At 41.7% G+C, this 27,573-nt stretch overlaps 1 protein-coding gene across 1 annotated transcript; it reads left to right on the top strand.

Annotated features, from left to right (window-relative positions):
- The first annotated feature begins 3,037 nt into the window (after positions 1 to 3,037).
- NR2F6 (nuclear receptor subfamily 2 group F member 6) lies at positions 3,038 to 26,450 on the top strand. Its single transcript, XM_075281576.1, has 4 exons — positions 3,038 to 4,046; positions 16,147 to 16,241; positions 24,777 to 25,304; positions 25,481 to 26,450. Exons 1-4 carry the CDS (start codon positions 3,775 to 3,777, stop codon positions 25,753 to 25,755), a joined length of 1,170 nt encoding a protein of 389 aa, XP_075137677.1. The 5' UTR covers positions 3,038 to 3,774; the 3' UTR covers positions 25,756 to 26,450.
- Positions 26,451 to 27,573: the final 1,123 nt, after the last annotated feature.

Genomic DNA, 27,573 nt, shown 5'->3' with positions numbered 1-27,573 from the left:
CACCTTGCCAAACAGGCCTATTTCACCACTCTCAAACTTATCCATCAGGAAATAACTGCCCAATTCCCAGGTGGCATTGATCCCCTCACCAACCGCACTTGAGACTGTCCATTCTCCTCTTTTGAATCTGTAACAGAAGAGGAAGTATCTCACCTACTTTCTTCGCCTCGCCCTACTACCTGCAGTAGTGACGCTTTCCCCTCACACCTTCTCCAGTTTCTATCGCCTGCTGTCATGACTTAACTTACAAAAATATTTAATCTCTCTCTCTTCTGGAATTTTTCCATCCTCTTTCAAATATGCCGTCATAACCCCGCTATTGAAGAAATCCTCTGTTGACCCGTCCTGTGCTTCTAACTATTGTCCCATCTCTAACCTGCCCTTCATCTCCAAAATCTTGGAACGCTTGGTTCATACTCGTTTAATCCGCTATCTCTCTGCTAACTCTCTTCTTTACCCCTTACAATCTGGCTTCCACACTCTGCACTGAACTGAAACGGCTCTCACAAAAGTCTCCAATGATTTCCTGACAGCTAAATCCATTTGTGATTTCTTTCTTCTTATTCTTCTGGATCTCTCGGCAGCATTTGACACTGTTGACCATCATCTCCCCCTCACTATGCTCTGCTCAGTCGGGTTCATAGACACTGTGCTCTCCTGGTTCTCCTTTTATCTCTCAGACCGCACTTTCACTGTATCATTTGTAGGTTGTGTTTCTTCCCCTCTTCCCCTTGCCGTTGGGGTTCCTCGGTGCTAAGTCCTAGGCCCCTGCTCTTTCTTCTCTACACAGCCCCCACTGGACAAACCATTACCAGATTTGGCTTCCGGTACCACATTTATGCTGATGACACCCAATTATACACATCCTCCCATGATATCACCCCTGCACTAATACAGAACACCAGTGACTGTCTCTCTGCTTTCTCATTGGCATTATGAAGTCTGACCACCAACAAATTTTGCAGCATAATATAGGGCCCAGTGTGAGAAAGCTGGGTCTCCCTCAGAGGTCATGGGTCTTCCAGCAGGACAATGACCCAAAACACACTTCAAAAAGCACTAGAAAATGGTTTTAGAGAAAGCACTGAAGACTTCTAAAGTGGCCAGCAATGAGTCCAGACCTGAATCCCATAGAAGACCTGTGGAGAGATCTCAAAATGGCAGTTTGGAGAAGGCACCCTTCAAATCTCAGGGACCTGGAGCAGTTTGCCAAAGAAGAATGGTCTAAAATTCCAGCAGAGCATTGTAAGAAACTCATTGATGGTTACCGGAAGCGGTTGTTCACAGTTATTTTCTCTAAAGGTTGTGCTACCAAGTATTAGGCTGAGGGTGCCAATACTTTTGTCCGGCCCATTTTTGGAGTTTTGTGTAAAATGATCAATGATTTGACTTTTTTTTTTTCATTGTCTTTTGTGTTTTTTCATTGCAAGCAAAATAAATGAAGATATTAATACCAAAGAGTTTGTGCTTGCAATCATTTTCTGGAAGAAAATGAGTATTAACTGACAGAATTGCAGGGGTGCCAATACTTTTGGCCAACACTGTAGTTACCGGGTCTCCAATCCCAGTGCTAATGCCCCCAATAAAAAAAATGAGAAGCACCAAACTGCTATGTTTTTACCGTTTTGCTTCCAATAAAAATTTGAATAAAAAGTGATCAACACATAAGGCAGTCTCCAAAATGTTATTACTAAAAAGTATGTCTGGCTCCGCAAAAAAAGGACACCTTCAGCATCCCCATACACAGAAATATAAAAAAGTTACGGGTGACTCATTTTGGCTGCATATTGACGATATTGTCATAAAAGCAAAGCCTGTAAGAAAGTTGCACAAATGCAGTTTGTCCCATGTAAATGGTACCATTACAAAGTATCATATGTCCAGCAAACATTTAAAAAGGCTGTTCATGTCCTGCTAATCGTTTGTAGAAAGACCATCCGGTTTTTGTTAATCACCTTGGAAATCGATATGCAAATCAGCTCCAGGGTGCACGGTGGGCGTTCCGTGCACCCCCTTGCGTCATACCTTCTGGACGCCCACCGCTGCCTCCAAGCCCTTCTCCTCCTGCTTATTCACCGCCTCCAACGTTGGCGGTTTCTATTGAAATCAAGCATGTGCGCAGTAGCGTTCCCTCTGGCTCGCTACTGTGCACGCTCCAGCACCATTTTCCCATAGAGAACATTGCGAGCTGGCACTGGAGTATGTGCAGTAGTGCGCCGGATGGAGTGCTAGTGCGCACATGCGTGACTTCAATAGAAACCACCGACATATCGATTTTCACAGTAATTAACAAAAACAGGGGGGGGGGTCTTTCTAAAGCCTTTTTAAAGGCTATTCAGGCATCTCTTTAGCTAAAAACACGAAAATCTAGTGATAGAGCCCCTTTAACAGAAACCTTAAAACTGGGGGGAAGAAGATGGAGAGGACATTAAACTTTGGAGGCAGACGGGGCAACTCAAGGGAGACATTAACTGTGGGACTACCGGAAGGGGAAGGAGCATTATACTGTGTGGGGGCACAAAGAGAAATGGATGGGAATGCGCGGGGGGCATCTTAGACATGAGTGGAGTTACATTTACCACAGCAAGCTACACACCCCACACACCCTATACGTCTTTATGTGCTTTGAAAGTTGAGACGTATATGTATACAACACCCTGCACCTAACACCTGTCATTTATGTGGCATGGAGTCCCAGCCTATCTTATGCCATGTGGTCATGATGTATCTGTCCCATGGAAGCTATATACAGATGAAAACCTTTGAGAAATTGCTTGGGAAGGATGACATATAAGCAACCTACTTAGTCCATTTCTGCCATACCCTGGTCTAGCTATGGAGTCATGTGAGGTGACATAACCTTGTCTGAGGCGCGGTAGCCGCACACACCAGCACCTGGACAAGCGCTCTGTGAGGTAATTCCTGCTTCTTCTCCACATACCCAAGAGCGCCTCCACCTCCGGATGCCGAATCGCTCCTCTGGCCAGGACCCTCCTCTCGGTTGTCACATGGTAGGAGGGGCCCCAGCTCCCCTCCCTCCTCGCTCCTATCGGCCGCACTCAGGACCGGGCACCGGGCATGGGGCGTACGGAGAGGCGCTTCGCCGGGTAACTGCACCCCGCAGGGGGGGCCTCACATACTCCTCAATCGGGTCACAGCCGTCCGTCTTTACTCAGAGACATTTGCTATCTTAAAGGGGGCGCGCACGGCTCTGCCTACACTACAGCGATCCCGTCCACTAGCCGCAGCGCTCAACTCACACTGTACCCAAGCACACTGTGGTAGAGCGCAGAGTCCGGCACATCCGGGGTACACAGCTCCCACCCTCATAGCTGCTGCACCTAAGGCACTCTATAGGCTAGGCAGCTGTGCCGGGCACACTCACTCACATTGCCGAGCACCGCAAAACTTCCCCACACGGACCGTAAACGCGTGCCCTCCACTCTCCCGACTCGCCATAGCAGTGTTGTGCTGCACAGCTCTGTCATAGCGCTGCACATCCCTCAGGGCAGCTGGATTTCATTCCATCCTGTTAAGTCCCACACAACCGGTCTGTCTTGTTTCTGTAACCTAGGCAGTCCAAGCAAGAAGGGCATAAAGTGCAGCCAACCATCAAGCTGACCTCTAGCCTCACTCTCCCAGTAGCAGGCTGTTCCCCTCTGTCCTCCTGTCAGACTGGCATTCAGTACATGTGGCATGATGCCTAGTGCTGACTAAGATTGCCTGGATTTGTCTTCTGCTCCTTTCACAACTTCTGTTGATTTTGGTGCTGTTATGGCCATGGTGTCTGGGGGCTGGGGAGACCCCAATGGAGACACTAATGGGATGGGGAAAGGGTACCCCAGAAACTCAGAGGAGGATGAGGCCTCACCACCTGGAGGTATGAGTGACCCAGAGCAGGGCGATGAGGAGCGACCTGGTATCCAGGTGGATTGTGTGGTGTGTGGTGACAAGTCTAGTGGCAAGCATTATGGCGTCTTCACCTGTGAGGGATGCAAGAGCTTTTTTAAAAGAAGTATCCGCAGAAATCTTAGCTACACGTGCAGGTGAGTATCTCTGTTGAATGTGTGTATCCAGAAAAATGACAAGAAGTGACAATGTAGCATGGTTTTGAATATTCTAGTGTCTCTATAACAGATGTAATGGGTAAAGTAAAGGACCATATTGCCATTAATCTACTAATAACTATAATCCTTCCAGTGTACGGTATATATATTCATTGTACATTACGCTACAGCATATGAAACTGTGTCTCAGGTGAATTGACTAGATCAAGGCTAAAAGTATTAGCATATGACACTTTCAAAAATGACCGGAGGCATTACAGAAGATGATACGTTATTACACCTTTCCCGCTGTGTGTTTCCTAAATGTATTATCCCCTACCTTCACATCAGTCTAGTACATCATTACCTCTACTGAATATGTCCCATGCAGGTGAGAGACCAGACTGGTATCTGTATGACTGTACCTAAATAAAATGTATCCAGTGGATATTATCTCCACAGATGTAACATATTTAAAGTTAAGATTTTTTGCAAAACACTTCTGTATCAATGTAGATTTATTGATTCAGATGGTATTAAATTTATTGGCTGTATCAGAATCACCAAAAGTATATCATAGTCACCTCTGAGGTGACATTACCAATGCCATTACTGGGTATTTACATAATATAGAAAAATGCATTTCTGTGTGCTCAATGTAGAATACCCTATAAAATGCTGTAATAGTTTAAAGGGATCCTATCATTCAAACTCATTTTTTTTCTCACTAACATATCGCAATAGCCTTAAGAAAGGCTATTCTTCTCCTACCTTTCGATGTCTTCTCCGCGCGGCCGTTCGCTTGAAATCCTGTTTTTTGTTGGTATGCAAATGAGTTCTTTCGCAGCACTGGGGGCGGGACCCAGCGCTCAAGCAGCACTGGGGGGCATCCCCAATGCTGCGAGAGAACTCTCTCCAGCGCCGCCTCCATCTTCTACAGCAACGGCCTCTTCACGCATCTTCTTCCGAGGCGTGGGGGGTCAAAATTCCACGCATGTGCAAGTCTGCTTTGCCAGTGGGCTGCAGGCAGAGACGACTTCACATGTGGGCGACCATTTTTTTGTGGCCGCTTACGCAAGCATGAGTACTACACTCCTGTAGTTCTATGGAGTACAGAGCGCACTGCGCCTGCTCGCGTAGGCGGCCACAAAAAAATTGCCACCTGCATGTGATGTCGACTCTGCCCAGGGCCCACTGGCAGAGCCAACTTGCGCATGCCAGAAGAAGACGCGTGAAGTGGCTGTTGCTGAAGAAAATGGAGGCAGCACTGGAGAGAGTTCACTCGCAGCATTGGGAACGCCCCCAGTGCTGCAAGAGAACTCATTTGCATACCGACAAAAACTGGGATTTTAAGAGAATGGCGGCGCGGAGTAGACATCGAAAGGTGGGAGAAGAATAGCCTTTCTTAAAGGGATTCTACCACTAAAACAACATTTTTTTCTAATTACCACGTCGGAATAGCCTTTAGAAAGGCTATTCGTCTTTTACCTTTAGACGTGGTCCACACGACGCTGTTCATTAGAAATACCGGTTTTAACCGGTATGCATATGGGTTCTCTCGCAGCAATGGGGGCGGGCCCCAGTGCCCAAACGGCGATGGGGGCGTCCCCACTGCTGCTAGAGACCTCTCTCCAGCGACTCATCCATCTTCAACAGCAACCGTGTCGTCTTCCGGCTGGGGTCACACTCTGTTCAGTACGCAGTACGTTCCTGTAGTACTACAGAGAACTACAGGAGCGTACTGCGCATGCGCGCAAAAGCGGAGTGTGACCCCAGTCGGAAGAAGACGCGGTTGCTGTTGAAGATGGAGGAGTCGCTGGAGAGAGGTCTCTAGCAGCAGTGGGGACGTCCCCATCGCCGTTTGAGCGCTGGGGCCGCCCCCATTGCTGCAAGAGAACTCATTTGCATATCGGTTAAAACCCGTATTTCTAAGGAACGGCGCCGCGGAGACCACGTCTAAAGGTAAGAGACGAATAGCCTTTCTAAAGGCTATTCCGACGTCTAATGCACAAAAAAAGCAATTTAGTTGCAGAATCCCTTTAAGGCTATTCCTACGTGTTAGTGAGAAAAAAAATGAGTTTGAATGATAAGATCCCTTTAATATCCCACCTTTAGTCATCAAGGCTAGGTCCTAAATCATGGCTTTGAGTAGAACATTTGTTTACACTATGTTCCCACTATAGTCTGGGCAGATATTCATCCTGAACATGTCTATTGTCTGTTCCTGCTGTATCACGAGTATTTTCATTCTACTTCTTATCAAGTGATTCTGAAAAATGTGTTTGCGTCAGAACTATACTCCGGGGAGGGGGGGGAGGCATTTGTTGAGACTGCTGTTCTATATATCAGTCTTAATGAAGACCCCAACTGGTACTGACTGCACCCAAATTATTGTGGGGAGAGAGCCTCCTAAAACTATGTTCATATGGAGTTTTTTGCCAGAAGAAAAAAGTGGGAGTCAGTAGCAGTTTGTTCCTCTAGCATATTTTTTCAGCTAGCGGAAAAAAAAAAGCAATATGATCTATCTTCAGGTGGATTCTGCCTTGAAAAACCCATTGAAGTCAATGGGAGGCAGGAACAATGTGACGTGCTTTTTTTTTCTTTTCTTTTTTTTTTTTTAATGTGATTTTGGACGCAGTTTTTGACTTGGTTTTTGCAGAGAAGTTTCCAGGTCAATACTGTGAGCAAGAAAAATAAATTGCGGCCAAAACTGCAACAACAAACACATCATGTAAAAAAAAAAAAAAAAAAGTGTCAAAAAATAGTTTACTAATTTCTAAAGCAAATTTTTGCAGCCTGCAAAAAAACTGTGTGAACATACCTTAAAGGGGTTTTCTGTCTCCAAATTGATTTTTTTTTTTTCATACTGATTTTTTTTTCATAGTGGTGCTTCTGGGATAGTACATGGAATAGGAGTGGTGCTGCACAAACCATCTGTCTGCGCATCTTTCAGCACCTGGAGGCTTCTGCAACAGCCGATCTGTATAGGTTCTGGTATAGGATAGGTCATCTATATGAAAAATCGATTTTGGACTGGAAAAACACTTTAAGGGTCAGTTCACATGTGCATCTCCTGCGCGGGTTTTGACACAGAGAGAGCCGTGTCTCTCTCTGTTAAAAACCCGCCTGCCGCGACCATCGCGGTCGCGGCTTTCCCCTCCTCAAATGAATGAGCCGAAACAGGAGGGTGCTGCCGCTAGGCGGAAGCCGCGGTCCAGTGCGCCGTGGCTTCCGTCTGAAGAAAGGACATGTCACTTCTTTTCTCCGCTAGCAGCAGCCCGCCGCTAGCGGAAAAAAGAAGCCCGGCGGTCTGCATAGACCACCATTATAAAGGGGTGGATTTTGAAGCGAAATCCGCTGTCAAAATCCACCCCTTTGTTCATGTGTGAATGAGCCCTAATAACACTTGCGTGCACCAGATTTGAAATGATCAGTCAGGAACTGGTGTAGATTTCATATATAATTTATGTCACTTTTCTGAAATTAGTTAAATTTGTAGGTCCAAGGGATCCCTAGGCTAGCCCATCGTGGCCTCTATCTGCTCTGCCCACTTTTGTAAAAAGTGGCAAGTGGTGTATCTTTAGCACAAAAAAGAACTGTGCACCATAGAAGTACCACAACCATTGTCATCTTTTTTTGTTGGCGTAGAGTGAAAAGTAAAATGTTTTGTCACTTTTTGTGTATTTTGTACATGCCTGGTATCAGCAGAGGCATAAAGGGAGTCTGTCAGCAGGAAAATCAGTATCAAACTGACTTCTACATTTTCCAAAGATACCTTTCTTATTCTGCATTGCAGCTCCATTTTCATGAAAGTCAGTGTTTTATTCTTTTGCAAATTAGCTGAAACTGCCACCGAACTCTCCTCCCCATTACTTGAGTGACCTATCTCATTCTGTCTGTAGTTAGGGGCAGTTAGGGCAGAGAGTAGTGAGGCTGCGTTCACAAGGAGTAACGCACCGCTCATTCTGACACGTAAACGCGTGCCAGAGTGAGCTCAGTAAAACAGAATCCCATTGACTTCAATGGGTTCGGTCTTACGCGCGCTACCCATTGAACTCAGTGGGAGGCTTTTTTACCTATTGCTTTCAATGTGATACGCGCGTAGCCTAAAGCCCCAGCAAGAGAAGAAGCGCACCTAAATCCTTTTTCTGCTACATTATATAAGAATAAAACTTTGATTTCCATGAAAATGGAGCTACAATGCAGAATAAGAAAGACATCATTGGAAAGCGTAGAGGATGGCCCTGCAAGGTACTATCAGTAGTTTGATACCAATTTACCACAAGAACAAGGGCCTGCTTGGGCGTCTCTGTGATCGGAACCCCATTGGTCACACACTTGCATACATCATCTGTTTTCCTGGATCTATCATAAACTTGATTGGACCGTTCAGTCAAAAAAATATGAAATGTGAACAGGTCCATCAGAAGACAAAGATTTTAGTGCAGTAGGGTTATGCCAGGCATCTTATTAGTGTGAATAGCGCTTTGGGTTTAGTTTATAATCACTACCTGTACTGCTGGCTTAGGCCTACTGCGTATGGCTGCAATATGTCCAGATTGTCCAGACCATAGTACAGCCACAAATTCCAACCTGACCGGGGGTCAAGAGACCCAAACTTACAACATAATTTTTGTCAGTAAAAAACATTGTTTACATAGTACAGTTGAAAATTTGCTATGGCCTTATGCTACATACATGCATATATAGTTTGATTTAATGTGTCAACATTTGCAATCCTCTGAGGCCTAAATAGCAGCTGCACAAATCTCTGCTGTCCTGGACTTGGATTTAGCATTGCTCTTACTTACATTGCTGCAGTGTAACAAATCCTCTATGCCTGTTAGTAGCAATAGGTTAGGACAAGTCTTCAACCTTTACTGACAGCAAACCTTGGAAACACTGAGAAATTAATACTTAAAGGTTGTGTCTCATCAGGGTGAAGCATATTAGACCAGCAACAAAGTTAGATAGGTCAAGTTTACCATGAAAATGTGTCTCTCCATTTCCGAGATGTTCATTTATTTCACAGCATGGAAATGAGCATGAGGACAGCTCATGTGCTCCATACTGTTACACCCCACACTACTCTAATATACCAGCATGAAGAGAAACAAGGCCTGGAGGGATTTCAGCATAACTCCCTGACCCTGTCACTCAAAAAGTGAAAAATGTAGGATGTATTAAAATAGTTTGGAGCAACGGAGCTGGCCTTAGTGCACCAGATTGCTTATTTTCATATTGTGAAACAAATGAATACCTCTCCCAATGGAGGCATGAATTTTCATTGGGGAAAAGGTGTTCCATTCAGGTGTGCCTGACCTATCTATGGCTCCATTGAGATCACGTTTTTTACATCTGTTTAGCCAATCCGTTTAATGGATGTGAACAAATGGTCATCTGTCTACATAGAGATCAAAGTGGAAAAAAAAAACAAAAAAAAATTATCCGTTTCTATCGCCTGTGTTGGACAGAAAAAAAGTATGGTATGCAATGTTTTTGTGTATCCAAACAAAATGGACAAACTGACCAGTTTTTGTTTTCTTAACCTTGATCTCTATGTAATCAGATGACCATTTCTGTCCATTTTTTGCATCTTCTAAGCGGATGTAAAAATTGTGATCTGAATGGAGCCTATTTGTGTTGCTGGTTTAATAGGCTTCACTCTGGTGATAGACACCCTTTAATGTACCCCTCTGGTGCTTCACAGAAATGGTGAATGTGACATTAAAATACCTAGTAGTTTCCTTATTCTTCTTCCTTTGTTCCTGCTGTAGTGCCGTGTTCCCTTAGTTATTTAGTTGAAATAGTTACCAGCTTCTGAGACCACTCTGCACAGTGGATTTTGGTAGTCTGAGACACACCCCTTGTTTTTTGACAGATTGCTGACATTATCAGGGATACAGTAAAGTGTCAATCACGGGTCCTTGGGACTGGGTTATGCAGACTTAGCCTAGATTCACATGAATGTAACTTAAAACACGAGGCACCTATTTTCATAGATCCCTCATACATTTCCGTGTAGAATAGGACAGGTTTTTTTTTTTTTGCTGATCCGTTAATATGAACCATCGTTCAGTGAATTTAAGGCAGCGCTGTGACAGACAATGTTTACGGTCTTTTGAGTGGTTATACAGAACCTGTTGACTTGCAGGGGAAGACTCAAGATGGAGACCCTGCTGCCAGCGTCAGCAATAGTCCATCTGATAGCAGGGGGCATGTCTTAGATTGGAGCAAACCGGGAGGAATGTAATAAGAATGACCTTCTGTATGACACACTTAATAAAGTTCAAGATTGGCATGAGGCACGTCTGAATTAAAAAGCTTTGGCCTCTTGCTAATTCATGGTGGAAATCTGTGCAGTCAGGAACTGGAATAGACTTCTGGTACTACTCGCAATAGATGTCTAGAGTGCATTATACAAAATTTTTGGGGACAAGGCATTCCTGCCCTAACTTGCTCTCTTCCCCTGCTCCACTACCTTTAGAAAAAGTGGTAAGTGTGGTGCAGAAGAACGTGGCAGATGTTTTTTCAAAAATTTTTTTACCCCCATCTATGCCAGAAAACTACTGTAGATGGGTTCATATATATGCGGTATATAAGAGTTTGAAAAGCAGGCAGCCATTTTACCTAGATAAGGATATGAGATTTGGAGCAACCTTAGTCTGTGTGATGTACACATAGGTGCACAGCTTGTTACAGCCACAGCACAGTATTCAGATATCTGCCTGGTAACAAGTCGTGCACCAGTGTGTACATCACATGACCATGGACTGATGTAAATCGACCGTGAAAAATGCATGAAACGGAACATTTTTTTCATGGCCATTTTGCATCGATTGGGCATTTCATTGGTCCCTCCATAGACTTGAGTATATTCATTGATCCACGAAAACAAGTAAAAATAGATTACACAGTCTAGCAAAAAAAAAAAAAAAACGGACATGAGAATATCCCAATAGACTTCCTTTGGAAATAGCTTTTCCAAAAAAAAACAAAAAAAAACCCAAAACAGCCATCACATGTAGGCTGTGAATAGGTAAGTTAATGGTGTATGCTATAAAGTGGCCTTTCTCTTTAAAAATGCCCCTTTGTGTGTTTTTTTTTCTCCTGAAGCCAGCAGTTAGTTATCTGTGCAATCTCTGTGTAGGCCTGGCCTCATCTAAGAGCTGCATTATTACTCTTGACCTTTGCAGTGTTTATTTAAGACATAACCCCGCCTTGCCCTTATTCCCTTCTACAGTTCTGTTTACCTTCACCCACGTGGAAGGATGGATTAACCCCATCATAGGCTTGAGTACAGAATAGCCAAAGCTGATGCTAACAATCTACACATCCATAGTGTGTGAAGAAAAAAAAGCAATGTCTGAATATACAATTATTAAATTATCTTAGTCGTTTTTAAATGAGTTACCTGTTCTTTAGATATAAGGCCAGTCATTATAGAATTTGCATACCATACAAAAAATAAAAATGGAAAATACAGATATTTGAATAATGTTAATAATTATATTTTTTTATTTAATTGCAGCTCATAGATCCAACGCATTAGCGTATTTCTAATCAGAGATGGTCAGTTAGGGTAAGTTCACACGTTTACAGTCCGCGCAGGTTTTGACACAGAGAGAGACATGGCGAGCCGTGTCTCTCTCTGGTCAAAACCCGCCTGCCGCAACCATCGCGGTCGCGGCTTTCCTCTCTTATGTCAGCTCAAATGAATGAGCCAACACAGGAGGGTGCTGCCGCTAGGCGGAAGCCGCGGCCCAGCGCGCCGCGGTTTCCGCCTGAAGATAGTACATGTTTCTTCTTTTCTCCGCTAGCGGCAGGAGAAAAAAGAAGCCTGGCGGTCTTCATAGACCACCATTGTAAAGGGGCGGATTTTGAAGCAAAATCCGCTGTCAAAATCCGCCCCTTTGCCCACGTGTGAAGCCCTTAGATTTAGTGTAGTTGATGGCGCTGACTGCTCAAGAAGTCACATCCAGACATCTGCACTTTGTAGACTTTTGTGATGCCTATGAAAATCACAAACAGCATTGCACCCTGCTTATTTTTGACTGGTGAGCTGTCCATGATTGATCCTTTTTATCATATCTGTGAAATATGGATCAATTTGATTTCTTTTTAAATATCCTATACTTTACAGTATGAGCCACTGGATGCATTTTTTAAACAATATTCAAATGAAATGGCAAAATTGGCCATGCTCTTATCTTCTGTATGATCAATTGGTCTTGGCTTTGTGGTCCACTGTACAGAAGGGTCTCTTCAGACCCCAGAATATAATGATTGGAGGCCCAGGGGAGGGTCTCTGGTGCAGGTCTTTGGGCTTCCGGAATAATATCAGACACTCTTGAGGCCTGTGATTGGGCCTTATTGGTCATGTGGGTTATGCTGATGTCTGAAGAGATCGCAGAGTTTAATAATAGCAGTTTGCTTTTCAGATGTCTTTGGTCTCATGATACTATCGGGTGAACTTTGTGAGGTTCACTCAACAAATATTCTGTGCCATGGCTCTGCTTACCAACCCCCACTCCTGCTGATGACCGCCTCTGTTTCCCCCTCAGCCTCCAGGAGGTCCCAGTTACCATTCTGAATAGTGTCCCCAACATCATGATGCTGATCAGCATCATCAACATGTCAGTCAAGCTGGGGTAGATGCTAGAATGGAGTGATAAAATCAGGTGCTGCTTGGCATGCTATGGATCCAGTAGGTGACACTGTCTCCTGGGACTTTTAGTAGGCACCACTAGCTGTATCCATGTCAAACCAGGCGGGTTAGGGTTGTATATAGGAGAGGCATAGTTAGCACCTACTTCAACAAAGCAACACTCAAAATTGCCAAGGCTCCATTTATGTTAGATGTGACAAGTGGAGCCTGCCAGACTACACAACTAAGAGTCCATTCACACAGAGTAAACGCATGCTCATTTTGGCAGAATACACATGTAAAGAATACATGTGTAAAAATAAGACTCCCATTGACTTCAATGACATCTTTTACGCGTGAAAAAAACGCGCCAGAAAACGCAACACATTTTTTTATGCTTTTTTTTTTTTTTTTTTACACGTGTAAAAATGTCATTGAAGTCAATGGGAGTCTTATTTTTACATGTGTATTCTTTACGCGTGTATTCTGCCAAAATGAGCGTGCGTTTACTCCGTGTGAATGGACCCTAATATTCCCGGAGTCGAGGCAGCACCACCTACTGGATCCGTGACACACCTGATTTAAACGACTCCATTCTAGTTGCATGGGGCCCCCTAGAGAGTTGATGGGGAATTGGAGCAGGGATTGGCTAAGTAAACAACGACCGTTGCCTGTTAGAGTAATCAGCAGGTATTGGCCTATTAGCAGCAGGGGGCTGAACGGCCCCTAACTTTGCGGGGTCCCAAAGCAGCTGCTATGGCTATAGTTCTGCCACTGAGCACAGGCCACAATGCATGGTTTCTATATTTGTATCTAGTTAATATCTAGTTGGATATTTACAGTGTCTTTGCATTGTATATCAAGGAAAATTTATAGATATGTATACTTAGATTTAGGACCACATTAGAATGAGGAACAGCTTGGGGGCAATTTATTAAGGCATTCCCCACTGGATCTAGATATGACAGGAGTCTAAGATGTGCCACTGCTATGCTAGTTTTCAATAGTAAACCTCCTCCACCCACCTTTATGATCACGATGATAATTTTTTAGCTCATAATAGTGCAAACAAGTGTTTGTTGAGCATCATGTTCTTGTGTATTTTTTTTTCACTCCATATTACTTAAAAATGACTATTACTGCCAAACTGTTTTCAATATTGTGCGGTCAGTCCTGATGCTGTCCGACGTTGTTTGGGCTTAGTAATAGATGTTACCTACTGTTTTGTTCCCAAAGAACAGATCATATTGCATATGCATTAAAATCACATAGTAAAAAAGCTTGTGGTTCTGCCAATGTTTTCTTTGCAGTTTTACGTACCGTACTTTCTATGAAATCTTGCGTTCCTTTATTCTTTCCCTTGCTTCTGAATTGAAAGCTGTACCCTGCTTCTCGCTGTGCACAGTCTACAGTTTTGTGTGTGTAAAGCAGGGGAAATAAGCTTGGGAAACGGTCACTTCAACTGTCAGGCATTATGAAATGGACACTTGCTTCTGGAGTCCTATGAAAGAAGAGTCTTATCTTTCATATGACCCTAAAGTTACATTTCTACCTGTATGATTTCCAAAGATATAACTGGTTGAGAACAACACAGTAGGGATTAGGATATTTATATGCAGCTGCAACAAAAGCAGTCAGGTTTTCACCTTGGGTGTAACTGCTGCAGCTAGGATTTTTATACTTACCATACTTTACTGCTACTGTAGTTTGCAGCAAGATAGCTGCTAGTGATTCAGACGGCAGCCGATCCTCTGCCAAGTTACAACGTGTGACCCCCTGGGCATTTTTTTTTGGACGCCATACATTCCTACTCATTTCAATGCGTTTATTCAATTTCCATGCTTTTTATGCACCCAGAGACATAGAAAATATAGAAACTCAAACAAAGTTGATTCGCTTGTCACAGACATGAAAAGCAGATCAACCATGGACAGCAAACCATCTGCAAATGAGCATGGTGCGGTGATGTCTGTGGGTGCGGACATGTGAATGAGGCTTTGATGTACTTTTAATTGGGTTAATAAATCCTGAAGGATGTGTTTCAGGTCCAGTATGGCTTTATCTGTGTTCAAGTTTTTGCATGTGGGTTTTGAAGCCAAATCAGGTATGGATCATAAAGAGAGAGAAACTATACAGGACAGATGGTACCAATCTTATTTGTTTCTCTTGTATGTGCTATACAAGTACCAGCGTATTTCACAGTGCATTGCAGACGTTGTCAGCTATTGTTCCATATAGGGCTCACAATCTTTCATTTCAATCTACTCCTGGTTTTGGCATTTAAAACTGTGTGCAAAAACCTAAATATGTAAATGTATCCTTATGCACTGTTGCTTCAGAAGCTACATCTATTTCCTATACTCTTAATGATTCTGACAGACCACAGGAGATCCTTTGCTCCAGAACTGAAGTTTGTGGGTATAGGTTTAGTCATAACTCGAGCAACTTTTTTGGCAAGAGTTAAATTTAATGGGCCGAAGATGATACAGTAAATCGCCCCCCGAAAGCTCCAACATTTTATTATACAATGAATGAAAGAGATTTATGAATCCCTATACACCAGTTTTTCATTGATGATATTGTGGCATAAAGCCCTGTCGTGCACCCAATGTGAGCCACAACCCTCATTCTGTTGCTCATGGGTGCAGCGGAGAAAGACTCCTTGGCTGAACATACTTATTATAACTCATCGGCAATTAACGTAGATCTCCATTCTGATCCATAGACATCTAACAGATTTATGAAGAGGCTGGAACTAGTTCCTTGCACCAATGTTACTATAATTAAATAATAACATTCTGTATTGTATTTTACATCTGACAATCTACTATGGTCCTAATACTGGGAGGGGTGATGATTGCTGGAAGAATCATTTGTACAAGCATTTTTCTCAATCATCGTCCTATGTAAATATGTCCCTCATTATGTAACAAAAGACTTGCAAACGCTTATTTGTTGTTGTTTTTAATAAAAATATCCACATAATATAAGGTGGGGGACCAACGATGAATGGTCCTTTTCATCTGAAATGTATGTTATGTCTGTCTGAACTGGGCTTCAGTATGTTATTGTACATGCTCCAACAAGCACTAGGAATAACATTTCCACAACTGGTTAAAGATTGAATTCTCTAGAATAGAGAGGGCTTGTGTGGGTGAGCTCCTATGTTTGTGTGCTGGAAATATATGACCCAATGTGAAATGGGAAGATTTCTATGCAAGCGTTACCTATGAAATTTTAATAAGCCACACAGTAATTTATTTATCACCCAACAGCTGTGAGAAATCTGCATGCTTTACATGCGTGTGGCTAGATTTCCTCTTATGACTGGTTTGTATAGGATCTACATTGGTGGTTAAGAGATTTTTTTTTATTAGTGAGGGGGAAAGCATAGGTTGTCCTCAGACATTGTTTCCTACACACTATTTACCTTTCTTTTATGTATGTCTCTAGGTCAAATCGAGACTGTCAAATAGACCAACATCACCGCAACCAATGTCAGTACTGCCGACTAAAGAAATGCTTCCGTGTGGGCATGAGGAAAGAAGGTATTGTATTTGCAGCTTTCACTCAAGGTTACTGATGCCCCATTATACTGTACTGTACTGTACAGTTCCTAATTCACTATTTGTACACATTACGTGATGTAACTTGCATATGCTTTACTATAAAGTCAAGACTCTACTTGTTTCAATGATATAGGAGGTAAAAGAAGCAGTACTACTGGGGACATTTTTTTTTTACCGTAAGGAATTTAGAAGGATTTTAGCTCTAATTCATTTTAGGAATTACATTTTTAATATCAGCAGTCAGGGACATAAAACAAACTACCTGACTTCAATGAGAGGTGTGTTTTTTTTTTTTTGTTTTTTTTTTAATCCTGCTAAGTTTCTGTCCGCTCTATCTATGGAGCCAGTGACAATGGTGCAAGTGCTAGACTAAGTTTACAAAAGTGAGTACAAGTTTGAGGCGTGTTAAATCACATTTGGTCTTGTCAATGTGTTCCCCACATAGTGAAGTAGGGAAGAACACTGTACTTGTGGAGTTTTGAGGGTTAAGAAGTTCATTACATGATGATCATTTTAATTGCATCTGTAAGGTCTTATGTATGCCAACGTATTTTATTTATGTTTTGGGTGGCTACATTATGTAACCCAAAGGTATCCCATAATAAAAACTTGCAGCATAGGGCAATGTATGCCATTATATTTATTTATTTTGTTTGTTTATATAGCGCCATCACATTCTGCAGCACTCTACAGATATTGTTAGTCACTGTCCCATATAGGGCTCACAATCTCCAGCACTGCAAGGCTAGATTGTTAGCCACCGAGCCACCGTGCTGCCCACCACTATAAGCATATACAGAGATATAACTTCAGTGGCAATGCCTTGACGTTATGTAAACTAGCCCGGTTTTCCTAGTCATTGTCTCCATTCCCATCTGGATTGTGTTATAGCCCTTCTTCCATAGTTGCCCTGCGCCGCTCCCTATATCTTCTATCAGTTCAGCTTCCTTTCCTTGCTGCTCATCAGTTTGCCCTCATTAACTTAAGTCTCTGTCCCCTCTGTTTCTTTCACTGTGCCCTTCTTTTGATGAGCTGAAAGCTCTATGCCCTTTCCCTGCTTGAGTGAATGCTAAGCGCCCATTCAGGCATCAGAAAGTAAATAAAAGCTCTTTCTTTCCCCCTCACCTCCCTCATTCCGCTGCCACTTCCTCACTTCAGCACATTCCTCACAGGGCTCAGCAAACATGGAGTGAACCAAGTGCAAAGCTGGGGGGAGACACTGCCCTGCTGCTTGTATGTGTGTAGATAACATGATACATTTTTCTGAAAACACAGGCCACAAATATTATCGCTAGTAAGCCAAGAATGTATTTTTTTGTAATCTCATTTTGTAATATATTTGCATGTTGTGGACAGTGGTTTGCCATATTACAGTAATGTTAATACGCAAGGGCCATAGATACAAGGGTAATTGGGGTACATGTGATACATTTGTATATACAAGATATATATGCCGTTGAATATTTAATTCATATATATCTTTATACACAATAGTGTGTATGTGTATATTAGAGATCTGTGTTATACAATTGCCTTTAGGTAATGCAAATAGAACAACTGAATGATCAAACATACAGCTAGTTTTAGGAGTTGTATATATGTAGAAGATGGGGTGAAGACACGTTTCTACTCAGAGGAGGTGCTGAGGGTGTCACTGTATGTTTCTGCAGGCAGCATGATGGTTCTCACTCTATACTGTGCACAATTGCTAGAGGCTGATACTGTGCATCTGTGCAGGGAGAGAAAGAGGTCAGGGCTGCTTTTATCAGCTCAGAGGAGCATGGAAGGGGTCAGTTCTGTTTGTGTACAGAGAGGAGGGGTGAAATGAGCACAGCCTGTGTGTGTGTGTGTGTGTGTGTGTGTTTGTGCAGAGGGGAGGGCTCAGTGCTGCTCAACTCTACATAGAATGGAAAAAAAAAGCCTCCGCTCTGTGTATGTGTTTATGGAAGAGGCCTGAAGCTCTATTGAGTAGGACTCATTGTACCTATTCAGGGGTGAGCTCCATAACTGTATGGAGACTGTTAGCTTTTATACTTCACATAATATGGTGGGAAAGGACTACTTCTGTAACCATGGGAAGGAATGGGAGTTGTTTGCATCTGCCCAGAGAGGAGGAGGTGGAAGGTCATCTCAGACAACAGTAGATTAGAGGGGGTGAAGGCCGCAGCTGCTCTTATAATGGCTGTTGCCTTCCATGTGAAAGTATATATAAAGAGCATGTTATTGTTCTTTGTTAGAAAACATCCAGTAACAAAATGTATATATTGTCTGAACTACTTGTAATAGTACAGCTTTGGAGATGTTTTGCAAATGTTAGTAATCTTATGGCATGAAATAAGGCATGGAAAATGTAGCAGTGAGGCTTCTGAAGAGATTTGTTTAAAGTTAATGTAATAAAGTAGTAAAGTTATTTTTTTATAGATTTTTTTTTTTTCCCAATTCACCTTTCCTGCAGGAAACTGCTGTGACTGGACTATGTAAAATGCTACTCTTAAAAATGAATTGATGTAGCAACATTATAGTCGCTCTGTGACTCATACAAGAGTTGGATTGATGTTTTATCACCAATTAATCTTTGTAAACCCTGGTCTCATTTACCCAGAGGAATTAAAATTTAATTTATAGGTAGACAGGTTATAGTCACCTGTATCACAGTTATTTCTCACTGCTTCTGTTACTGAGATGTCACATTTTTTTGTTAATATGCAAATTAGATCTTTGGAGCTACAAGGGTGTTGACATTGCTCCAGATGGCTAAGGGCTCGTTCACACGGGGGGGCGTGGGGCGGGTTTTGACCATATTTTGACTTGGGGAGCCAAGTCAAAATATGGGAAAAAACCTGCCTGCCACGATGTCGCGGCTTCCCCCACCCCAGAGTCGGCTCAAATGAATGGGCCAACGCCGGAGGTTGCGGCTGCCAGGCGGAAGCTGCGGCAAAGCGAGCCGCGGAATCCGCCTGAAGAAAGGGCAGCTTGCTTCTTTTTTTCTGCTATCGGCAGTTGCCGATAGTGGAAAAAAGAACACTAGTGGTCTCCATAGACCACCATTGTAAAGGGGCAGATTATGACGTGGATTCTGCTGTCAAAATCCGCCCCTTTGGCCCTGTGTGAGCTAGCTCTAAGAAGCAACACCTTCATTGCTCTACTGAGCTGATTTGCATATTGACAAAAAAGGTGATATCTTGGCAACAGAGGCACGGTTTTACAAAGGGAAAACCTCGTTTGAGTCAAGTGACCCTAAGTTACTGATATACTGGTAAATAATGAGCCGTCACTCGGTAGTTTCAACTGGTGTCCGGAAAAGGCTTCTCACGGCCATCATGAACGATGAACGAAATTTCCGGCACTAAGGTAGTATTCTTCCAAATTGTAACTTTATTCCGACAAAATATACAAACGTTTCGGTCCAAATTAAAGGCCTTCTTCAGTGTGTCGGTAGTAGGTAGAATAGGAAGCCAGAGTAAATGGAATGTGGAGTCCAAGTAGAGGAGTGTAAGGTCTTTAATTTGGACCGAAATGTTTGTATATATACCATTTTTGGCATATTAGTACATGGCAGAAGGTAAACATTTTAGGCCGGGCGACTCCCATGGCAGCCATCTTCAAAGCCACTATTTTGAATTCAACTTTACTTTTTCAATGGAAAGGGGGTCATGTGACACATCAAACACGTGGAGAATTGCACAAGAAAAACAGATATCCGCCATGGGTGTCACCCGGCCTCAAATATTTCCCCCTTCCTATGTACTAATATGCCACAAACAGTTGATATCAGCAACCTCTTCCATTTCACCTGGGTGTATCCATACTTGTGGCCCACCCGGGTATATCCATACTTATGGCCCACCCTGTAGTTGCAGCAAGTCTATGAGACTTAGTATAAAGGGTTAGCTAACCATGTACATCCTGTGTCTGTGTTGCCTCAAAATACTTGCCTAATAATGTGTAGGTTTTTCTTATGCCAGCAAACAGTTCTGTCCAGTCAACACTTGGACTGCACAAAACCTCTGAAGGTGTCTTGTGATATCTGGCAACAAGGTGTTGGCAGCAGAACCAACCTTTCTTGTAAGTGTCCACATGATGTAAAAGCAAATGTGATGGATTAGACAAGGCTAACTTTTCCAATAGCTCTGAAGTCTATTTCTGATGCTTATTGCCGATTGTCTGTACTTTCAGTGGTGGACAGGGATAAGCCTCGGCACTCTGACCAATCTGTGTCTATGCAGCGTCATACATTGCAAGCCTTGACACCTTTCTATCATAATCCGTATTAAATTTAGCAACAGTGTGTTCTCGATTAGCTGTTTTTCTCTGACCATATAGGCTTATCCACAAATCCTCACACACAATGACCCTTGGGTGCCACTCTATTCATTTATATATCTGTTGTCTTTCTCTGCACCATCTCTGGTAGCTGCTAACCACGTTATACCCCACAAGGTCTGCTCTGATCCAGATCTTTGTTTTTTCTGTTAAACTTCTATCACATAAGAACAGGCTAGCTCATGGGGGACTAAGTGAATCCACCAGTGGGCTTCCACTCCCTTCATGAGTAGTGCACAGAGGAAGACCTAGCGGTATCTTTCCTTTGTACGCTCAGCCTTATTAGCATCACTGCGAGGAGCCATGATGGTTATTAATCATCTTGCAACATCTTCATGCTGACTAAGTCCTGCTGTTTGTGTATGTTCTCAAATCTAAGGAGGTTCTAGTACAAGGTAAGAGACAGTCAGTAGGCTACTTACAGAGCCCCCAGGACAGAAACCGCCCCACGTTAAAACCAGGTAGCAAGCCCAAAATGGTAACTATAACTAGGTCTCCCTTCCCCCCCTCTAACAGTAAACAGCTCCTCCTACTATTGAGGATCTAGTGCATTCAATTATAGCATTGTGCCTCTATCCATCAAATGAATGGGTAACATTTCCTTGCATGGAGAGTGTATGGCTGACCACTATCTAGGCTATATCATCTGATGGGTATGAAGTGCAGGAATCAGCTGATTGTGTTTGAGAGTCTAAATATAGAGTAGACATTGGATGGTCATTCATAATTTGTTAAAAAAAAAAAATGAATAAAAAAAAGTTGGTTTTTTTACCATGCGCCTTCTGATTCTGTGTACGTAATTTGCTTTCAAAGACACAATTGTGTGATAAATTGTGCACAAAATTATCCTCATGGAAATTCGGGTTCCACTGCTTTTTTTTTTTTTTTTTTTTTTTTTTATTATTATGCCCATATACTGGAGTGCAGTTGCCCCCTTCTCTTTGCTCTTTTTTTGAAGAAAAAATGGCCAAGTCATGAATGCATTGTAAATTGTTACTGCAGGTGAACAATGCACACTATCACTGGCAATAGGCCTAGTATAAAAGAATCACTGCGTTCGGGATAGATCGGAACAGATCAGGAAAGGACCCTATCATATACTAGGCAAGACTAGGACAGAAAAAACATAACATAACATTTATTATAAATCAGAGCAGTACACTCTGCATCACTGTACCCTAATGAACCTTTAGGCGGGGGAAACATGTTGGGCCATTTTTTATGCTTTAGTAATGTCCCCTTAGGGTCTCCCCCTTTTCTATTTTGAATTTGGTTTTGGTGACACACTCATTTTTGAGTGTTCATGTTCACCTTATATCAGGCACCCTCTATTGGGCACTGATGATTTATCTAAATTTACTTGTTTAGTTTAGTTGTTGTACATCAGCAACCCAAGCCCTTTGGATAGTTTATATGCAATTTATTTTTTTGTCCTGATTCCACCATTATGAGGCTCTAACAAATTTTACATCTGTGAGGCTTCCTCGAGGGTGTTTTTACTCCACAGTATTTATGTGGGTCCTTTCTGATATATATATATATATATATATATATATATATATATATATATACATACGTCGTATGTAGTCCATTGACTATTTTTGTTTTCTCACAAGAGCACCACTTTTCTCACACAGTTCTGGGGTGTTTTTTTTTAATTGTTATTTATAATAAATGTTAAGTTTTATTTTTTATCTTCAGCATGAAACTTAAAATAAAGGGGTATAATTAAAAGAATATAGACACAAGAGGCTTGATTAATTCTCCCCCCCCCACCACCACCACCACCATGTGATGTGACAGTTTGAAGCCAACGCCCGCAAGAGGACGTGTCAAGACCCCGTTCCTGAAGAAGATGGAAGCGGCGCTGGAGAGTTCTCTTGCAGCATTGGGGAAGCCCCCAGTGCTGTTTGAGCACTGGGGCCCGCCCCCATTGCTGCAGGAGAACTCATTTGCATGACAGCAAAAACCGGAATTTCAAGCGAACAGTGGCTCGGAGAAGACATCTAAAGGTAGGTGAAGAATAGCCTTTCTTAAGGCTATTCCTATGTGTCAACCAGAAAAAAAATGTGTTTAAATGATAGGATCCCTTTAATGAAGTTGTAATAAATAGAGGCCAGGCTGGTACTGGTTTTATATATGCATAAAATGCATTTTAGACTTTTATCATACTATGTTTTTGCTAAACTTTATCCAACAGAAATCTATACAATGTATACAATATTTTTCCAGTCAGTGTTTTGTTTTGTTTTTATAATATTTGCATATAAACATCAATGAAGTATTGTATAATCTAAACATTTAGGTACTTTCCTTGCATATAACTTGTTTAAACAAATGTAATTTTAACTTGCTCAGAGACCTATAATCCTCTTATGTCCATCAAAATCCTTCTGCCAGTCTTATTCATTGGTAATAATCCTCTCACAATGCAAAAGTTCTGCTTGTGTTTGGTGTCATTGATGTGTGGCATAACATTAATGGGGATATGGGCGCGTTCATTTAGATCAGGTTTGAAAACTAGACAGATGCAAACCAGGGTTCCTTGCTGCTAGAGCCGTGCGCAAAGGCTGTTTTACCCTATAAGTAATGCAATTATTGTAAGAGAGCCCGTTTTCATTCAATTCTTGTAACGAGACCACTGTTACACCTCCTTGGCATATTTTACCTTATGGTTTGCCCTGTTGCCAAATACAAAATTGTAAATTACGTATCTCATTTGTTGTTGTGCCATTTATCAGTTTGGCACTTCTTTAAAATCCATCCTCCTTATATGCTTTTATTTTTATATAGCACACAGACCCCCCTCCAAAGAAAGTAAAAGGCTAATACATGCGAATTGACATACAGCTTACCTTTTGAAGCGGTGAGCAGATTTAAAGCGTAACTAAACTTTTGGATAACTTTCTGATGCTAGGCTCCGTTCAGGAATTAAAACCCTAATTGGCTTAAAAAAGCATTTGCCCTCAGAATCCCGCGGCTCCACATAGACTATAATGGGGTCCACCCAAAAAGGGCGGAAAATGCAGAGAGAGAAGTGCTGCTTGCAGGACTTTTCTCTTCGCATTTTTAAAGCAGAAAAGGGAACTGAGTCCCCTGGCGGAGACTGAGAGAGTGTGAACCTAGACTTTATAGACTTTGATTTTAACCGCATTCACTCTGCAGCCAGAATGACATGTCACCTGTATTCTATTGTTGGTATGATTCCAATGATACCAAATTTGTATATAGTTCTATTTACATTTTAACCCCTTTTTAAAAAAAAAAAAAAAAAAAAATCCAAAACGTTACAAAAAAAAAAAAACAAATTCTTGGAATCTCCATATTCTGACCCATAACTTTTTTTATATTTTCATGTACAGGGATGCATAAGATATTGTGCAGGTTTTTTTGTTTGTTTGTTTTTGAGGTTTTTTATGGGGCCAATTTTTTTCTCCTTTCTCTGAAGTCCTGCATATCTTTATTCTTTCCCCTGCTTCAGAATTAAGGTGCTAACTGTTGTCACTAACTTCATCAAAGTGCCCCAATATGTCTATTATGTTTTTTTTTTTTTGGTTTATATATTATATTTATATTTTAACAAATAAGGCTCAGTTCACATGTGCGTTTGGGGATTCCGTTCCCCTCTTCGTATTTTTCGTGCGGAAACCACATGGACCCCATTTATTTATTTATTTTTAACTCCACTAGGAGACTTGAATTATGCAGTGCAGTGTATTCTGCAGTGCAGAACGAACAGGAAGTCTGTTAGGCTCCTCCTTCTAGAAGCTTTTAGATGCTGTGGTTTCTGCAGATGCTTGTTTCCTGCACTGGATTGGTGGGGGGATTTTCAAACACCTTTTTTTTTTTAGTCCTAATGCTGTTAGGATGTAAAAAGGCTGCACTGTGTTGCAAAGTGATTAAAAGGGGTGTTCTGTTTTTTCTTTGTGCTATGATATGACCACAAGATTTTGCAGGTAAAGCTGACACATTACCTTCCAAATTTTGTGGCTATTGGCCATCATGAATGGGTGTAATTTTGGAACACGGAGCAGTGGGATGATGTAGCCTTAACCAGGTAAACCACAGCCTAATTTTAGGGGGATCTTGACCTGACCTGAAATAAAACAAGAAAATGAAAAGTAAGATTGTTTGTTTGTTTTTATTATTTGATTTGAATTTCTCAAATATTTCTTATATTTTTCCTTCTAGCTGTCCAACGGGGGCGGATTCCTCCTGCTCACTCCAGTGCAAGCCCTACTACAGCACCTGGTGGTGCGGAATACTTTAATGGACAACCAGTTTCTGAACTCATCTCTCAGCTTCTTCGAGCAGAGCCTTACCCAGCATCACGTTATGGTTCACAGTATGCTCAGCAGGGTAGTGTTATGGGCATTGACAACATCTGTGAACTAGCAGCCAGGTTGCTTTTCAGCACAGTGGAATGGTCCCGAAATATCCCCTACTTTCCAGAGCTTGCCATGGCAGACCAAGTTTCCCTGCTGAGATTGAGTTGGAGTGAACTGTTTGTGCTAAATGCAGCACAGTCAGCCCTTCCACTACACATGGCACCATTGCTGGCTGCTGCTGGATTCCATGCTTCCCCTATGTCTGCTGACAGGGTGGTGTCCTTTATGGACCAGATACGTGTGTTTCAGGACCAGGTGGAAAAGTTAAATCGGCTCCAAGTGGACTCTGCTGAATATGCCTGTCTGAAAGCCATTGCTCTCTTCACTTCTGGTAATGTAGCTCCTGTTAATATAGACATTTATCCTTTGAATACTTCTCTTGTTGTTGTTTGAGGGGGGGGGGTGGGGTGTTGCCTAATTTAGATGTAGTTCTTAATTTCTTTTTCATCTTTACCTTTACAGTTTTAAATTTTCCATATCAAATTATTATTTTTTCTTTCACTTCAGATGCCTGTGGTCTTACTGATCCAGCTCATGTGGAGAGCTTACAAGAAAAAGCCCAAGTGGCTCTAACAGAGTATGTCCGTGCTCAGTACCCTTCTCAGCCTCAGCGTTTTGGAAGACTTCTTCTGCGTTTGCCTGCCCTCAGAGCCGTACCTGCATCTCTCATTTCCCAGTTGTTTTTTATGAGGCTTGTTGGCAAAACTCCCATAGAGACACTTATTCGGGACATGCTTCTTTCTGGAAGCAGTTTTAATTGGCCCTACTCATCTGGTCAGTAGCAGCGACTGGTACTTAGTTGGATCTTAAGTTGAAGTTGAAACTTCTACACTACATAGGGACAGCTTACTACTCTTGCTCTGTATGAGCTTCTTCTACAGATTACCAAGGCACTTCCAAAACCAATGAAGAAAAGAAATAATTTTACAGTCTCCCTGGGAATATTTCATATAGGCTGACTTTCATATAAGGCTGGTTGTTTTTGATAAAAACACTAAATATGCCTCTAGCACTTGCAAGTGGCGCTCTAATACACACTCGCAGTTAACAGTTTCAATGAAAATCCTAGGCATTTACTTGATTTTTAGTATATATATATATATATAGCTCGGCCTAAATCTTCTCTACCTCTAAGTTTATTGTTCAAAAAAAAGGCTAAGAATAAAAAAAAACCTGCCACTTTAAGCATTTATTGAAGACAGCTTACTGGAGCCCTTTTTACAAAGACTATACTTGGACTTTCCCTTGTGATGCTGACATATTGCAGTTGAAGATATATTTAATTTACCCTTATTGGGATCTTTGTTGTAGCAACTTAATAATAATTTTTATTTCCTTTCTTAATAATCTTCACTTCCTTCCCATGTGTCATAGTATGTAATTAACCAATCAAGCCTAAAAAAAACCTCCAGTAATATTTCTCCACCTACAAATACATAAAAGTACCTTAAGGGTCAGTGCACATGGAGTTTTTTGGCACTGATTTTGACACTGAATCCAATTTTGAGGCGGAATCGGCGTCAAAATCGGCACCAAAAAACTGTGTGAACTAACCCTAAAAGTTTGAATTTTATTTTTCAACTACTTTAGTTGTTTTGTTTTTTAAAATTTTAAGAAAACTTAGGAAAAAAAAAAGAAAAAGGTTGTTTTCCTAATCAATATGTTCTTTGTATGAGTTATTTGGTTCATGGTGCTGGACAGAATACTTATATAGTCTAGGACATGTCTAGAAAGAATCATTTATGTAGTCATTATTTTTAAATGTTTTTTTTGTGATTAGAAATGGAACTAGGGAAGCTAAACTTGCATATACAGTTTTGCTTCTGTCAGCATAGTGATATATTCATTTGTTGGCCGCCACAATACACTAAAGAGTTTTCCCTCCATATTAAGTTATGGCTTAGCACTATGATATGTTGTTACCTAATGACTGTAGAGGTCCAACCTTAGGCAAGGGTATAACTAGAGGAGGGGGGAAAAGCACAATGACACTTGAATTGTGGTATTAGGCTGTGTTGCAGTTGACATAACAGCAATGGTTGAAAGCAAAACTGTATGGTCATTCTCTCTTCATGTGGAGGTCCAGCAGGTGGCCAATATACTGTTTGCTACACCATAACTTATTATTGTGGGAAAATTCTTATTTTTATGGGAAAATGCTTGAGTTTTAATTTACTGGTAGTCTGTTCTTTGGCTGTTTATGCCTTCATACAATTTTTAATACTAAAAATTACATTATGGCTGTAGTGCATGTTACATTTGTCTTAAAGGCAGAGAACATGTACAATAAGGAGCAGTCTTTCCCCCTCCCCTATTGGTTTGTTTACATGTAATTCTGCCAATAGTAACTGTACAAATATAGGGCAAATACATGCAGGCATGAAACGGCCAAAGAGATCCCTGACACAGGAAAAGTACAATCTATGAGCACAGTCAGTAAAGCTGCTTGCAGTCTGGGAATAATATTCCATCTGTAATTGCACAAGCAGTCAGAAGTAGATACAGTACAAATACAGTGGTACATAGTAGCAGGATCTTGAGAAGCTTTTCAATCCAAAAACAGCAATATTTTTTTTTATTAAAGTGCGTTACATTTTGGT

The sequence above is a fragment of the Leptodactylus fuscus genome, chromosome 1, assembly GCF_031893055.1.
Source record: "Leptodactylus fuscus isolate aLepFus1 chromosome 1, aLepFus1.hap2, whole genome shotgun sequence".
Classification (NCBI taxonomy): domain Eukaryota; kingdom Metazoa; phylum Chordata; class Amphibia; order Anura; family Leptodactylidae; genus Leptodactylus; species Leptodactylus fuscus.
The sequence above is the reverse complement of the archived record's forward strand: the minus strand, read 5'-3'. Positions and strand labels throughout refer to the sequence as shown.